Genomic DNA, 15,051 nt, shown 5'->3' on the forward strand with positions numbered 1-15,051 from the left:
ACTGGATTTGAGATTGTCATACTATGTCATTGGATCGATAGTGGAGATAGATGTGACAATAAAGGAACACTACTATTTTGGTTTCTTTGAGTTTTTTTTATTGTTGCGAAAAAAAAAAAAAAGACGACACTGCTGTAGGAGGATGAGAGTTTAATTATAGGTAAAAACATACAAAAAAAAAAAAAAAATTGTACATGGAAGGAGGGCCAAACTTGCAAGATAATAAAACTAGAAAACAAATTTGTAAGAAAATGAAAAATTAAGCCGTAAAATGTAGTTTTAAGTATTCTAAAAAGAATAATTTGATAATATTTGAGAAATTTGTTTGTTTGACTTAGGGTTATTCAATTTGCACACAGCAGCCGCCGCTTGACTCGTGAAATTAGGAACTTTTCCCACTTCCTTCGCAGGTAAATTTGATGTCTGAATTGTAATTGTGATTGATTTTGAGTTGATAACTAAGCTAATACATCGAAGAGACTTGTTGTTTAATCATTCCACTACATTCCATTCTTACTTCTCTCTATCTCTCAGCAATGGCAAGATCTGTGGACGGACCTGGAAAGATTAGTTTTGAGCAGCTGCATTCAGGGATTAAAGTGGCTTGTTCAGGTTTGGTTTCGCCATTCATTGTGATGGTATTCAGTCTCGTTTTAATGTATTACTAATAATTAATCTATAACAGGATCAGGAGTAGAGGAAAAAACCTTGGTGCATTTGTTTGGAAACTTGGATAAAGAGGCCGTCGAAGCATTTAAGGGTTCAATTCCACGCTTTATCGAGGAAGGAGACCTCCGGTATTACGAGAGGTTGGGGGGCCAACACTTGGAGTCCATGCGATCTTCTTTTCTGTATCTTCACGTCAGTCGTTCTCATTCACTTGCTTTTTGTGTTTTTTATTTACATACAATGTGTTTTTATTTATTTGTTTTTTCATCTATCTTTTACAGAGGGCCATAAAAATGTGGACAGAACATCCTTATATCAGGGATGCCCGCTTGATGAGATCTGCACTCCATGAAGGTTGTGTGCCCAAACATGTTTTCATCGAGGTTCTCTGCACCAGGGTATTCAAGGATCTGGAAAAGGTTCAAAAAGCCTATGAGTTCATTTATGGGGAAAGGGTACATGAGCATATAAAATCGCCTTCTTTCACCAAGCTTGAAATAAAGGTGATGTCAAACAGATGTACCTTGTTACAATTAAGTTTCTTAAATAGTCGGTAGAGTACTCTCAAGTTTTATGAATAAACAGGTGATTGAAATTATGTTATGGGGAGAACGTTGGCTTTATCATACAAACGAAGAACAAGCTAAAAAGGATGCGGCTCTACTTCATCAGATATTGACTGATGATCACGGCACTGATGGTATGTATGTAGCGACCATGATAGCGAGGGAACCTATAACCCACCTACAATCTGTGCTCAAGCACTTCAAAACAAAGTCGGGTGGAATATCTATCTACGATGTAAGTTTGCAACAACTTTGATAATTGAGTTAGAAACATAGAATTCAAATATGTAGTATTTAATCTTTATATTATTTTATTTTGAAGCATGTGGAGATGCTTCAGAAACACAAACTCCTGCGCGTTATTTTTCAGTGTTTACTTGATCCCATATCCTACTTCACTGAGGTTCTTGATACCTCTTTAGAAGCTAAAGAGCATGATTTTCATGACAAAGACGCGCTCATGCGGGTGATTGTCACGCGAGGCAAAGATCTGAAATCGATAAAAGAAGCATATTTCACTCGTAAAGGGAAAAAATTGATTGACGTGATTGGCGATTCAACGAAAGGACACTATAAGCACTTCCTGTCAGATTTGTTTCGAAGGTTGGAAGTTGATGAGAAGGAGAAGGAGAGGGAGGAGGAGGAGAAGAAGAACAAGAGGGAGGAGGAGGAGAAGAACAAGAGGGAGGAGGAGGAGAAGAAGAACAAGAGGGAGGAGGAGAAGGAGAAGAAGAAGCGGGAGAAGAAGAAGAAGAAGAAGAAGGAGGAGGAGGAGGAGGAGGAGGAGGGAGGAGAAGAAGAACAAGAGGGAGGAGGAGAAGGAGGAGGAGGAGGAGGAGGAGGAGGAGGAGAAGGAGAAGAAGAAGCGGGAGAAGAAGAAGAAGAAGAAGAAGAAGAAGAAGAAGGAGGAGGAGGAGGAGGAGGAGGAGGGAGGAGAAGAAGAAGGAGGAGGAGGAGAAGATGAAGGATAAGATGTAATGATGATGATGCTGATGATGATGATGAACAGATGATTTTGTTTATCTTCTTTTTTGTATTTATATATACTTTGTCAAAGGTATCGGAAGCTCATAGTTAATCCTTTTTTTTTTTTAATTTTTTTTTTCTAATTTAGTTGAAACAATCTCTAAATATAGTTTAATATTATTTAGTAAAAACTTTTTATCAAATATATATTTTAGTATAATTTAGTTGAAACAATAACCTCCAAATATTTTTTATATCTTCTATATATTTACCCCATTTAATATAATTTAGTTGAAATAATAACCTCCAAATATTTTTTATATCTTCTATATATTTACCCTGAAAGATATAGCATCCAAATATCAAGCAATATCCTAACTAGGCAACTGCTTGGACTATTCCAATACTAGGCACATGCTACAAGGCAGCATAAGAGTACCCTACTATTTTTTGCTTGAATATACTTTTAATTAAAAATCAGTAAGCATACAAATGAACATAGTAAAACTCGAAGTACATTACTATTTCACACAGTTTTTCATCTTCTGTCATCCTAACTTCATCTGCTACTCTCCTTGTCACTGTTATCATGTGAAATGTTAACATAGGTCAACATATACCCTTTGGGTATTTTGGTCAATTTTTAAAATAACAAAATTCATCCACACTTCAAGGTTGCTTTGTTTAGTACCGAATTTCTTCATGCTATATGGTTTTAATCTTAACCAAGAGTTCATGTTTCAAAAATTGACCTTAAAAGACAATCACCATACAATTGTGAATGGAATTCTGATGCTTTGATTAATATAACAAACGATGACACATACTCTAGGTAGGAAGGGAATGTTCCCGGTTTGACATTTACTTAACAAAGCATGAGGTATGATTATTGTAGTGAAAAATGCAAACTAAAATGTGGGATCAAGTTATGTGAAAGCTATGTAGAAAATAAGGACCAATATGCAACACTAAAAATTTGATTTATTACCTAATTTTAACATTGTTTATCATCATTTAATTCTAACATTAATCTATCAGTCAATTTCTCATTAGGGCTCAAATGACTGGATTCTAACAAGTACCAACTACTAAACATTTTAAATCATTGTTGTAGACAATAAGACAAAAACTTGACATGGCAAATGGTGTGAGGCCTAACCGACAGTCATAGTAAAGCCTTGATAAGGTTGTATATTGATGTCAAAATTTTAATCAAAGTTTATTGAAGAAAGTAGGTATTTGATGGGGGATTCTATTAGAGTATCAGCACCCGCACTCGAAAAACCTTTTCAAAACCATGATATGACATTTACTGACTATTTAATATCACGTCACCTTTTCATTTTGATTCAAATTGATTTTTTTTTACATTTTCAAATCTTCTCCCTTTAATTTACTATAATTATAAAACCGATCCTTTACAATTTACTTTATAATTTAACCAATTCAAAATCTGTTGTTTAATATTTTAGTTATTTTTTCTGTAAATAAAAAATTAATATTATAATTACAAAACTGATCTTTACAATTTAGTTTATTATATAACCAATTCAAAACTTGTTGTTCCATATTTTCAATTTCTTTAATTTATTTATTGTAATTACAATATTAATCTTTTATAATATTATTTAATGTTATTTTATTTTATTACCATTGACCTCATATATTAAGAGTAGATTACATGAACGCTCTTATGGTTTGAAATAATTAATTTATATGATTGACTCTAACTTTTTTTTTTTTTTTTTAATTTAAATAATCTATTAAACTTTAATTTATTAGATATTTCGCTGCTAACATACATAAAAATAATATTTTTCCCTTACTCATTTATTTTTTATTTTTTAATTTCAATAATTTATTTTTATATTTTATTTTGTTAATTTATTTACGGAGACCCATTGATTTTAGAGAAATTGAGTACTCTAACAATAATAACTATTTTTTTTTATCTTTTTAAAAATTGACAACCTATTCTGGAGTTGAGTCCGATATTCCAGAATAACAGATACATTTATTTGTTTTAATCATTTTTGAAGTGTGTCCATTGCAAATTAATGGTTGGTCATTTGTAGCATGTACATTTATGTGTTTATTTATGGTTAAATGAATCTTATTGAATACCGTCAATTTTGAGATTTTATTTATATTTACTTTGACAAGATGAACTACCTATGAAACTTACAAGATACCGTCTTTAACTGACCTTATTTTGACAGGATGAACTAGCCTATGAAACTTACAAGATACCGTTTTTAACTGACCTTACAATTGATCTTAAATTATCCTGCCCCATATATATATATATATATATATATATATATATATATATATATATATATATATATATATATATATATATATATATATATATATATATATATATATATATATATATATATATATATATATACACTTTGTAGTTAATTTGAAAGATGGTTAGGTATGGAAAGTTAAAAATTAAAATGATTAAAGAATTCCATTTTACTACCCGACACTCATGAAAAATAATATGTTTATATTAATATTATATATATATATATATATATATATATATATATATATATATATATATATATATATATATATATATATATATTATATTTTATATTAATACAAATATGCCGTACATGTTGTTTATTTATATTAAATAATATATAGGATTAGAATAAAAAATAATGTAAAATAAAGTACCATATAGGTAAAGTTTGTTAATATATGATGGATTATAAATATTCTAAAAACAAAAATAAAAAACATTGTAAAACATAAGGGATCATTAATGTAAAATTTGTTTATATTATGATGGGTTAACGGTTTGGTTAGAATTATGAAAACAAAGTGGTTTTGATTTTTTTTTAATAGTGGTTTTAGGTGTGAATGAAAACACCCGTATTTGATATATCCCACCGTTTGGTACCGTCTATCAAAGGCGTCATTAGATGGAGTATTTAGGAAAATTTATTTAGATTAGGAAATGTATCTTACTTATATTAAAGAAATAAGGAAAGTTTATTGATTAGGAAAGATACTTCTGGTTACATTAGGAAATTAGGAAAGTTTATCCATGTTGGTAGGTATTCGATCCAACACTTCGATCTAACACCTATGGGATCGTTCGCGTAGAGTTGGATGTCGCCAACATCCCAACATCAAGGAGGCGACACTCACCAGAAAAGTGAATACACAACAGTTTTCAGAATTATTCTTGACCATTAATCATCTAGTTGTGACAGTCGGAGGACAAGAAATCCAGCAAGAGTGGCGGCGAGTTTGATCTTGAGTTCGGGTCGTTTAAAAGGAACCCAAAAGACGACAAGGTTCATAGAGGAGGAAATTCAGCCACTGATTTTCGTGAACTCAAGGCTCCAACTTTCAAGGGGGAAAATGGATTTACAAGGTGGAGAGATTTTTCAAAATCCAGATCATTGGGGACCAACTGAGGGCGGCAACCATTTGTTTGTATGGAACAACATTATCATAGTATTGTTGGTGCCTGTTTTGTTCTTGGAACGGATTAAAAGAATGCCTACGCGAATGGTTTCGGCCAGCAGGAGAAGGAAGCTTGTATGAACAATTTCTAGCCATTCAACATGAAGGAGAGGTATGCAACTCTGTAAGGCAATTCGAAAGCATGGTCTGCCAACTGGGGGAATTAACAAAAAGGATATTAGAAGGCACGTTTATTAACAGACTGAAGCTTGAGATACGATATGATGTTCGGATTTTACAACCCGAAAATCTAACTAGAGCCATGAAAATCGCAGTTATGGTGGACGAGAACAAGTTCTTGGTGGGAGTACCCGAGACAGGTAGTGGGACGACTCAGTTTCCCAACAACATGTCAAACCGGTCAAGTTCTACCTCAAGCAACACAGTAGCAGTGATCTTGAACAGCAAAATCAGCAGCATCGGCTTCACAAGCTTAATATGATCATTCAAATGGTTAACAAAAGTTGAATTTGCAGAAAAAATGTCAAAAGGGCTGTGTTTTCATTATGATGGTAAGTTTAGACCTGGGCACCGTTTCCCAAGCTAAACTTTACAAGTATTCATCATAGATGAGGACGAGAAAACGAGGAGGGCAAACAGGATCATGCTCAACACAACTTGGTTGAGGTATCACTAAACTCCGTCAATGGTCTCACTCCACCACAAACGATGAAGGTTACAGGCGACATTGGAGGAATTCAAGTGCTGGTATTAATCGATAGTGACGCAGCTCATAAATATCATTATATTTATAATGAGGAATTCAAGTCCTAGTATTAATCCTCGTTATAATGATATTTATAAAGTAACTAAACCTTTTACATTATTCCTCATTATGACTCTTTATTCTACCGGTTAATTGATATGAGACATTAATTGATATGAATACATATTCATTAAGAGTCTAGATAATAATACATATTCTCCATCTCGTTCTTTAAAACACCATCTATTTGATTTTTATAGAGGGGATAAAGAGTTTATTATACAAAGTATGTAAAAAAGGAGATTCTATTTTCTCTTCTTTTGTATTTCTTCTCTGGTTAGAATCTAGGAATTTCAATTCATTTACAACTTAAAGTCCTTTTCTGTGACAACCCGAAATTTAGGGCTAAAATTATAACCGTCTGTTTAACCGTGAATCTCATGTTAATCCGAATTACTGAGTTTTAGTGTATCTTCAGAAGGACAAGTAAGTTCATTCTAACTGTAATGATACTAGATGATTATTGCTTAAACATAAATTTGGGTATAAGAACTCCATCTCCGTGTATACTTTGAATATCATGAAATGATGGTAAGAATCAAGTTGGGTTATTTTAAATTAAGACGACTGTAATAATGTAATTTTTAAAATTCGTGCATATATTAATATATAAAGAAACATATTTTTATAACAATTGAAAATGTAATTAGTTACAGTTTTTGTAAAATATATAATGTGTGACAATCATATAAACACAAGGCATATATGTTATATAATTAAAATTATATAACAAAATATATATATATATATATATATATATATATATATATATATATATATATATATATATATATATATATATATACACACACACACGAATCTGAGACATATTTCATACTCAATTATATTTATATCTGGATTAAATTTCATAAACATATATAGATATGTCAATTTTTAATTTAAGAGACCAGTGTTAAACAAATTAATAGTTTTATATTCTTAACATATGAGTTTATATATATATATATATATATATATATATATATATATATATATATATATATATATATATATATATATATATATATATAGTTAGGTTATTTTGTTTTCACTATCTATTATGTGCATGTATGATTGATTCTGGACCAATCGTTTTAGTTATTTTAAGAAAGTAATTAATGTATATTACAAGTTGAAGGTATAATGGATATTAATTACATCTTCAGCATTTAATATGTATTAATTATTTTCTTAAAATAACTAAAATGATTGGTCCATAATCAATCATACATGCACACACAATATATATATATATATATATATATATATATATATATATATATATATATATATATATATATATATATAACCCGTGGGAACCACGATTATAAAATTAATCAAACTTTTATAGTAAAAACTAAAAGTTATTAATAAGTTTTTTTAAATAAATTATTAATTTAAGAGATATTTTTTATTAGTTATGTGAAATTATAATCATTGATTCAAATAAATATATAAAATTAATTTTTAATATATATTAGATATTTTTTATTTGTGAATTAATGAAAACAATAATTTAAAATTTAAAATAGAATCACATTAATGAGGAGGTCTAATAAATTTAAAATGAAAAATGTCTAATATGGTGATACATGGCAAAAGAGCTACTCTTTTATTAGTATATATATATATATATATATATATATATATATAGATATATATATATATATATATATATATATATATATATATATATATATATATATGGGAAAAGTATATATATATATATATATATATATATATATATATATATATATATATATATATATGGGAAAAGTGAATATGTGGCTGTCATGTATGTAATATTAGACATAGAACCATCAAAATTGACTTCATTTTTATTAAAAAAAATATAATTTTTTTTATTGTTAGCTTCTTCCTATTGCTTTTGAGCTCATATTATTTCTGATTTCATAATTTTTCCCTAACATCTATGTATTTCGAATGCTTTGTTTTTATTAGACTTCTACTACGCTTTATAACTTTATTTGACACCTACCATATGTATACTTGCATGGTTCTTTTTGATGTGTTATGAGAAAAAATTTGTTGGGTTTTCAATGAACAATTTCAATCTTTCACTATAGTTTTATATATTAAATTTGAATATGAAGCTTATAGATAGTTGATAATCTATTCTTATACAAGGTTAGTGGTGTAAAATTAAATATTTTAAACTTCATAAAAATATATACAAATCTCATAATCTAGTCTAATAGAGGATAAAAGAAAGATAGTAGAGGGATTTAATTGCATTTTGTTAAAACTATGTAATTTTTTATGTTTCTATACCTAATATTAGGTACATAACAACCATATATATATATATATATATATATATATATATATATATATATATATATATATATATACCTTACAAAGCATTTACCCCAAAATGATGAATTCTAAAAGGTACAACATCTTATACAATATGTATAATAACTTTATGATTTAAAAAATCATGACTCGGTCAGTATGTGAAATAGCCAAATAAAATGATAAAATTTTGAATTGGACAAAGTTTGACCAAGTACTGTAACGCTCTGATCCTCAGGTATCAATATCAATATTTTGGTTTGTCTTTTAGAACCTACTCGACGAGTTGGCCTCCCTACTCGTCGAGTAGTAGTGGGTTTGCCCATGAGGTTTAATGATCTACTCGCCGAGTTCGCTATGGGACTCGACGAGTAGATGCTGGCAAATGAAACCCTAAACTTCGGGGCCTTGCACCCTATTTAAAGGGTCATAAGCCTCCTTTAGCCTTCCCTTTATAGTTCCTTTCCTCCCAAAAACCTTGATTCGAGTGTGAGTGTGTTTCTTGGTGGTTTAAGCTTGAAGAAGAGATTTGGTGAAGGAAGCACTTGTTAGAAGAAGCAAAGGACTCGTGGGGATTCAAGATTTACCTCTGTGGAGCACTCTCTAAAGGTATTAAGCTGTTCCTTGACTCATTCCTTCTAAAACCCCTTTTGTGCATGGATTCTAGGAAAGGGCTTTTGTGTTTAAGCCAAGATCTGAAGCTGTAACTTCAGATCTGGACTCCTTTTGACTTTGAGATGCATAAAGTGTTGGATTAGTGTCTAAGTTCATAACTATTTTGGTATGTACTTGACCCGATTATGAGCATGGTCCTTTTGGGTTGCCTTCACCATAGCAATATGTAGGATGAATTAAGGAGAGAAAGGTTTAATTATGATTTATTAATATATTATGAGAATAATATATTAAAGGAGAAATCATATTGTTTAATTAATATTAGTCAAAGAATTAATTGATAATTAATTTTGTGGCTAAAAGAGATTAATTAAATTCAGGGGACTGGACTGCAATTATTGGATAATTGAGTTATTGGGCTAAGGAATGCTAAAGGAATAAGGGGTGAACGAAATTATGATGGGAGCCCATCATATTTTCGTTCATAGCCTTATCCAGAAGGTTCCATGGGCTGCTTAGAGTTTAAGCTGTCCATTAGGGTTTTGACTGAAACCCTAGCAGCTCACACAAGTATATAAAGGACCCCTTAGGCCCCAAAAACGAGTACAACTGATTCTCTAGGGTTTCTAGTCGTTTTTGGGCAACCTCTTTTCTTCTCCTCTTCATCCAAGTTGCATATGGTGTTTGTGACTCCATTAGAGGTGCAACACTTGAGGCACTAAGCTTTTGAAGCCAATCCAAGCAAGGAATTGATTGTTATTGCTATATAACAATCAAAGGTAATTCTCTAAACCCTAATTCAGTTTATTATATGTTAGATCTAGGGTTTATTAGTCTTGGATTCATTGCATGTACAATAGAGAAACCTAGATTCAAGCATTAGGGTTTGTATGAGCATATAGGATCGTTCTTATGCCTAAAACCCATCAGTGGTATCAGATCCTTGATTGGTTTCAGTTGTATGTGATGCTTAACTGTTTTGTCTACTAAAATTCGAGTTTTTGGCCTCTACCCGACTCAACTCGGCAAGTCAGTATCCGGACTCGGCGAGTTCAGAGCTGACTCGGCGAGTTCGAGCGTCAGACAGAGGGTATTTCGGGATTTAACTGCTGTTTTGACTTGGATTTAATGTCTAATTTGTTTTTTGAAGTTAAAATCCGATTTTTATCTTAAATTAGTGATTATCCTTGCCAAAACAATAGATAATTTCAAATCTTTTAAATATTGGTTGTTTATGTGATAAATATGGATTATTTAAAGTTACTTGGTAATTATCTAATGACTAAAATAAAATTAGGTCAAATATAGATAATTATGAAATTAATTGTTTAATTGAATTATTTGCTATTTGATCCTTAATGTTTTGAAATGTTTCAAAACTTGCCCTTAAGTTTTGGAATTTAAAAGTTGATTAAAAGTTTAATTTTGAAATGTTAACTTTTAAAACCCTAGTAATTTGAAAAAAGTTCAAATCACACCCTTATGGTTTTGTTAATTAATTAAAGTGTATAATTAAAAGTGATTTAATAAACCCATAAAGTTTTGGTTTACATTTAATTAAATTAAAAGTATAATTTACTAAATTAAACCACCTAGTATTTTAAAAGTGTAAAATACACCCTATACTATATATAACATTAAAAGTCTAATATTATATATATATGAGTAAACAGTCAGTCTTACCGTTAGTAGGCCTCATTCACGAAGCTGGTATATAAGGGGTGTTTAAGGAAATTGCCTATAAAATGGTGATTGAATGGGTATCCACTCTTACCCACCGCACTCTTGACTAGTGGATGGTCGTTAGCCGAACGGGTAGGATAGGACAGAAACCTTCCATTATAAGTATAATGAAGTACAAAGTAACTAAATGCTTTTTCAAATTCCCAAATCATAGTTACTTTAGACGAAATGTGAAATTGTATGCTAACCCATGGAATTACACTTCGTACCCTTTTCAAACGTTAGTGGAGCGTGTGTGGTTAACCGGCACACTAATTTGGGGATGACATTGGTAGCGAAGGGTGGCTCGATGCTTATCATAGATCAATAGAGCGTGTGTGGCTAACCGGCACATTGATTAGGTGATAGTAGCATTGGGTGCACCACGTGATTCGTATGGTTATTCACACCTTGTTTGTGATCCTCGACATCCCAGTCACAAATAGTAGGGCATAATTGAGATTAAACATGCCATTGAAAAGTTCAATGAATCTCAAAAGATCTAGGAGTTTCAATTCATTTAAAACTTAAACTTCTTTTTTGTTTTTCATGGTGGAAATTGGTAAATCGTCATTTACCTACCTTCAAATATTCTACAACTAGATTACAACATCCCTCTTCTAGGTTGTAGAATATTGTGTTGGATCCTAGCCTTAATAACTCATTTGGGTGTTTTATTAAGGACTCAATCAACTTAACTTGAACTTTCTCCCGTTTTTTAGATGTCTAGTTCTGACAATCATGGTCTTCCCAAATCCCATGGAACAAGTTTTCCATATGAAGATGACGTTCCGAGGCATGATCAAGGAAATGAAAGTCATGCTTCACTTCCTCCACCTCCTCTAATTGTTCTCCCTAACCCACAAGTTCAAAGGCTTGAAAAGTTCAAGCTCACTCAAGCCCTTTTGGCAAGTAAACACGAAGATGGGAAACCTGTGTGCGCGTACATCTTAGAGATGAAGTCACACATTGATAGGTTAAACATGTTGGGTGTCGAGATCTCAAGTGAGTTGGCTGCTGACTGGGTTCTTTAGTCACTTCCTGAATCATATAGTGAGTTCGTTAGAGAGTAATATATGATGGATCACGACATTACCCTCATTAATCTCACCTATTTTCTTATAGCTGCTGAATCAGCAATGATTTGGCGTGCTGGTCAAGCAAATTTGTCTGGTGAATCAAACTCCCAAACTTCGATGGACACTGGCAACATTGGAAGTCCAGAAAGAACTAAGTTTGTGATTGTCAGATGTGCTGTGCCAAAGGAGTCCATTTGCTTTTATTGCCAAGAGAAGGGGCATTGGAGACGAAGCTGCCCTAACTACCTGAGAGATCTAAGAGATAGGAGAGTCAAGACGTATGGCTTTACTTCAGGTAAAATCCAGTATCTAACTCTTTTGAGTTCCTATTCTATATTCTTAATACATGATGTGATAAGATTACATTTTGATGTTTTGTAGGATTGAAGAAAAGAGAGGAAGCTTGAGGGAAGAAGTGAGCTGAATCTAATCATGAAGAAATGGATTTCGATCGCATTACTTGAAGAATGGATTCTTGAGCTACTACTTGGAGTTAGAATAGATTGTTAAGAAATATGTAATAACATAGTTTTTCAATTTAATTGCATTGTAAGGACAAATTTTTTCCGCAATAAAATGAATTTTGATTTTATCTTATCCTTGCGATGGCATGTATGAAAAGTTGATGTTTGAATGTTTTTATTATTAGCAATAATGGATTTGATTCTTAATTGTACTATTTGTGGAAATGTCGAGAATTTACCAAATAGGGAGAGTTTCTCATCGCCCAAGTTTCAATTGGACAGAAACTTGGAATCATGCAATGTGTATTGTATGATGAATGAAAAACTTTCACATTTGGGAAATTTAGACTAATTCTTTGACAAAGTGTCAACTGAAGGACTAGGAGATCGAGTACACTAGGTCGTACGTTGATCAAGTCCACCACAAGAGTGACAAAGATATTCGTCATGATTTACTAAAGTTTAGTAAATATGATTATACTTATAAGATTAAGTGTAATTCTAAGTTGATTGAAAGAGTTTTAATGAATAGTAGAACGAATAAAGAAGAATCAAGTAGGCAGAAAGATAAAAGTTTCTCTATTCTAAGAAGAAAGGAGAGTACCTTTTATTGTGTGTTATGATAAGTTTAATGATTAAGAACCATGTCTCAATTGATCCTCTAAGTGAGTCTTAGTGCAATTGCATGTCTAAGAATAGGAATCGAGAATTGTAGAAATGGGTAAATCAAGAAGTCAATCATACTTCGTTCCAATATCAAGTCTTAAGTAGGTTTATAACACTCATCAAATGTGGAATTTGGAAAAAAAATTTCTTATTCTTGCACATTTGAAATTGGTAAGTTGTGTTGTCTTGGATAAGACAAAGACCAACTAGGACCAATTATGTGAAGTGTTTTGTCTTGATAAGAACTACACTAACTCTTGAATATTTGTTGTGTCAACAAATGTTTCTTGACAAGAGAATCTTATATATCAAGGAGTCAGTGGGAGTCTTAATGGTCTTGAAAGGTTTCAAGAACAAATCAAGAATAAACCTTATCGATCATCACTAGCACACGACTTGAGGTTTACAACCTATCGTGTTGACATTATTTTGTTTCTGTGCCATTCCAATTGAGTTAATTATGCATGTGAGTTCTATGAGTTCTCATTTGAATGCATAAAGACAAAGCACCTTGATCAATGGAAAGTACATTGATATGTAAGGATAAGTTGCTAAACTACTTGGAAGACATGGTGGGCACTCGTGCTACCATAAGGCAAGAAATCAAGATTAAGAAAGTTCAGTCCATATGAGTTTGGATTTGTCACAAACTTTGGTTTTGGCAAATTCACATGGATAGGAACTCATACACCATAAAATCTAAGTGTCATAAGATTCCTTCCTTCATGAAAATGACTGTGAGGAAATGATTTCACTAAGAGAGATTTTAAGAAGATAGCGATTGTGAAAAATTGTATTCTCAAATTCGATTATGGTTACGACATCCCTTTCCATAGTTCGAATTGTGAGATTTGACAATTAGTTTGAACATTTGGAACTTAGTAACATAAGTTCTGAATTGTTTAAACACACATATGAGCTATCTAAGGCAAAGGTGTATAAGTTTAAGAAGCTTAGATAAAGGCTTATCGAAGCATTTGGTATTAGAAATATGAATTTCATAAATTCAATAGGCATTGTTTTCTGGAAGTTCATTTGTTTTCTAAATACATGTCAAAGCTAGTGGGAGCATAAGTGTTATGCTTATACGATAATCATGATAGTGGGAGCATAAGTGTTATGCTTGTATGATTATCATGGCGAGTATTGCAAGTTAGCAATATTAATTATAGAAAAACAAAGATTCCATTTGCAAAGTTGCATGGGTTGAAAAGTTGTTTTGCTATAATTCAGGGAGAGAATATTATACTTCGCTTCAAAATCTAAAACTTAGATTGAGAAATTTTAATATTTTCAATCAAAGGATACATTGTGTGTTCTCAAATTTCGATTATGATTACGGCATCCCTCTTCATAGTTCGAATTGTGAGAACATGACACATAAAATATTATGGCAAAAGATTGGTAAAGTATCATATCTTTATGTAAGACATTATGCATCGTGTCCCATACGCTTCGGGTATATGATCGATTGCAAATGCTATAATATTTTACCATTCTAAAATTTTCCAAATGTCTAGCGCATTAAGAGGGAAAAAGGACTAGAATTGGTTTTGACTAAAATAATTAAACAACTATCAAAGGACGATCCAAAGTTCGCTGAGGATTGGTCGCTTGTGAGTAGTTGGAAGTATGGTATTGGATGGACCGTATCGACATTATTATGAATAGATAAGATTCTATTAAGAATGAGTTGTCATATGGCAAATTTGGAAATGTTTCCATATTGG

The 15,051-nt window shown here is 31.5% G+C and overlaps 1 protein-coding gene across 1 annotated transcript; it reads left to right on the forward strand.

The window, feature by feature from the left end:
• Positions 1-306: 306 nt before the first annotated feature.
• LOC145008033 (annexin D4-like) lies at positions 307-2,330 on the forward strand. Its single transcript, XM_078966645.1, has 6 exons — positions 307-410; positions 535-612; positions 686-861; positions 951-1,172; positions 1,255-1,470; positions 1,558-2,330. Exons 2-6 carry the CDS (start codon positions 537-539, stop codon positions 2,197-2,199), a joined length of 1,332 nt encoding a protein of 443 aa, XP_078822771.1. The 5' UTR covers positions 307-410; positions 535-536; the 3' UTR covers positions 2,200-2,330.
• Positions 2,331-15,051: the final 12,721 nt, after the last annotated feature.

Source organism: Lactuca saligna, chromosome 8 (assembly GCF_052625555.1).
Source record: "Lactuca saligna cultivar CGN05327 chromosome 8, ASM5262555v1, whole genome shotgun sequence".
Classification (NCBI taxonomy): Eukaryota; Viridiplantae; Streptophyta; class Magnoliopsida; order Asterales; family Asteraceae; genus Lactuca; species Lactuca saligna.

What these genes read in the sequence shown, in the direction of transcription:
- LOC145008033 (XM_078966645.1), top strand. Translation starts at nt 537, where the DNA reads ATGGCAAGATCTGTGGACGGACCTGGAAAGATTAGTTTTGAGCAGCTG. An exon ending in TCACCAAGCTTGAAATAAAG is followed by an intron (nt 1,173 to 1,254) that starts GTGATGTCAAAC and finishes ATGAATAAACAG; the next exon opens with GTGATTGAAATTATGTTATG. An exon ending in GTGGAATATCTATCTACGAT is followed by an intron (nt 1,471 to 1,557) that starts GTAAGTTTGCAA and finishes TTTATTTTGAAG; the next exon opens with CATGTGGAGATGCTTCAGAA.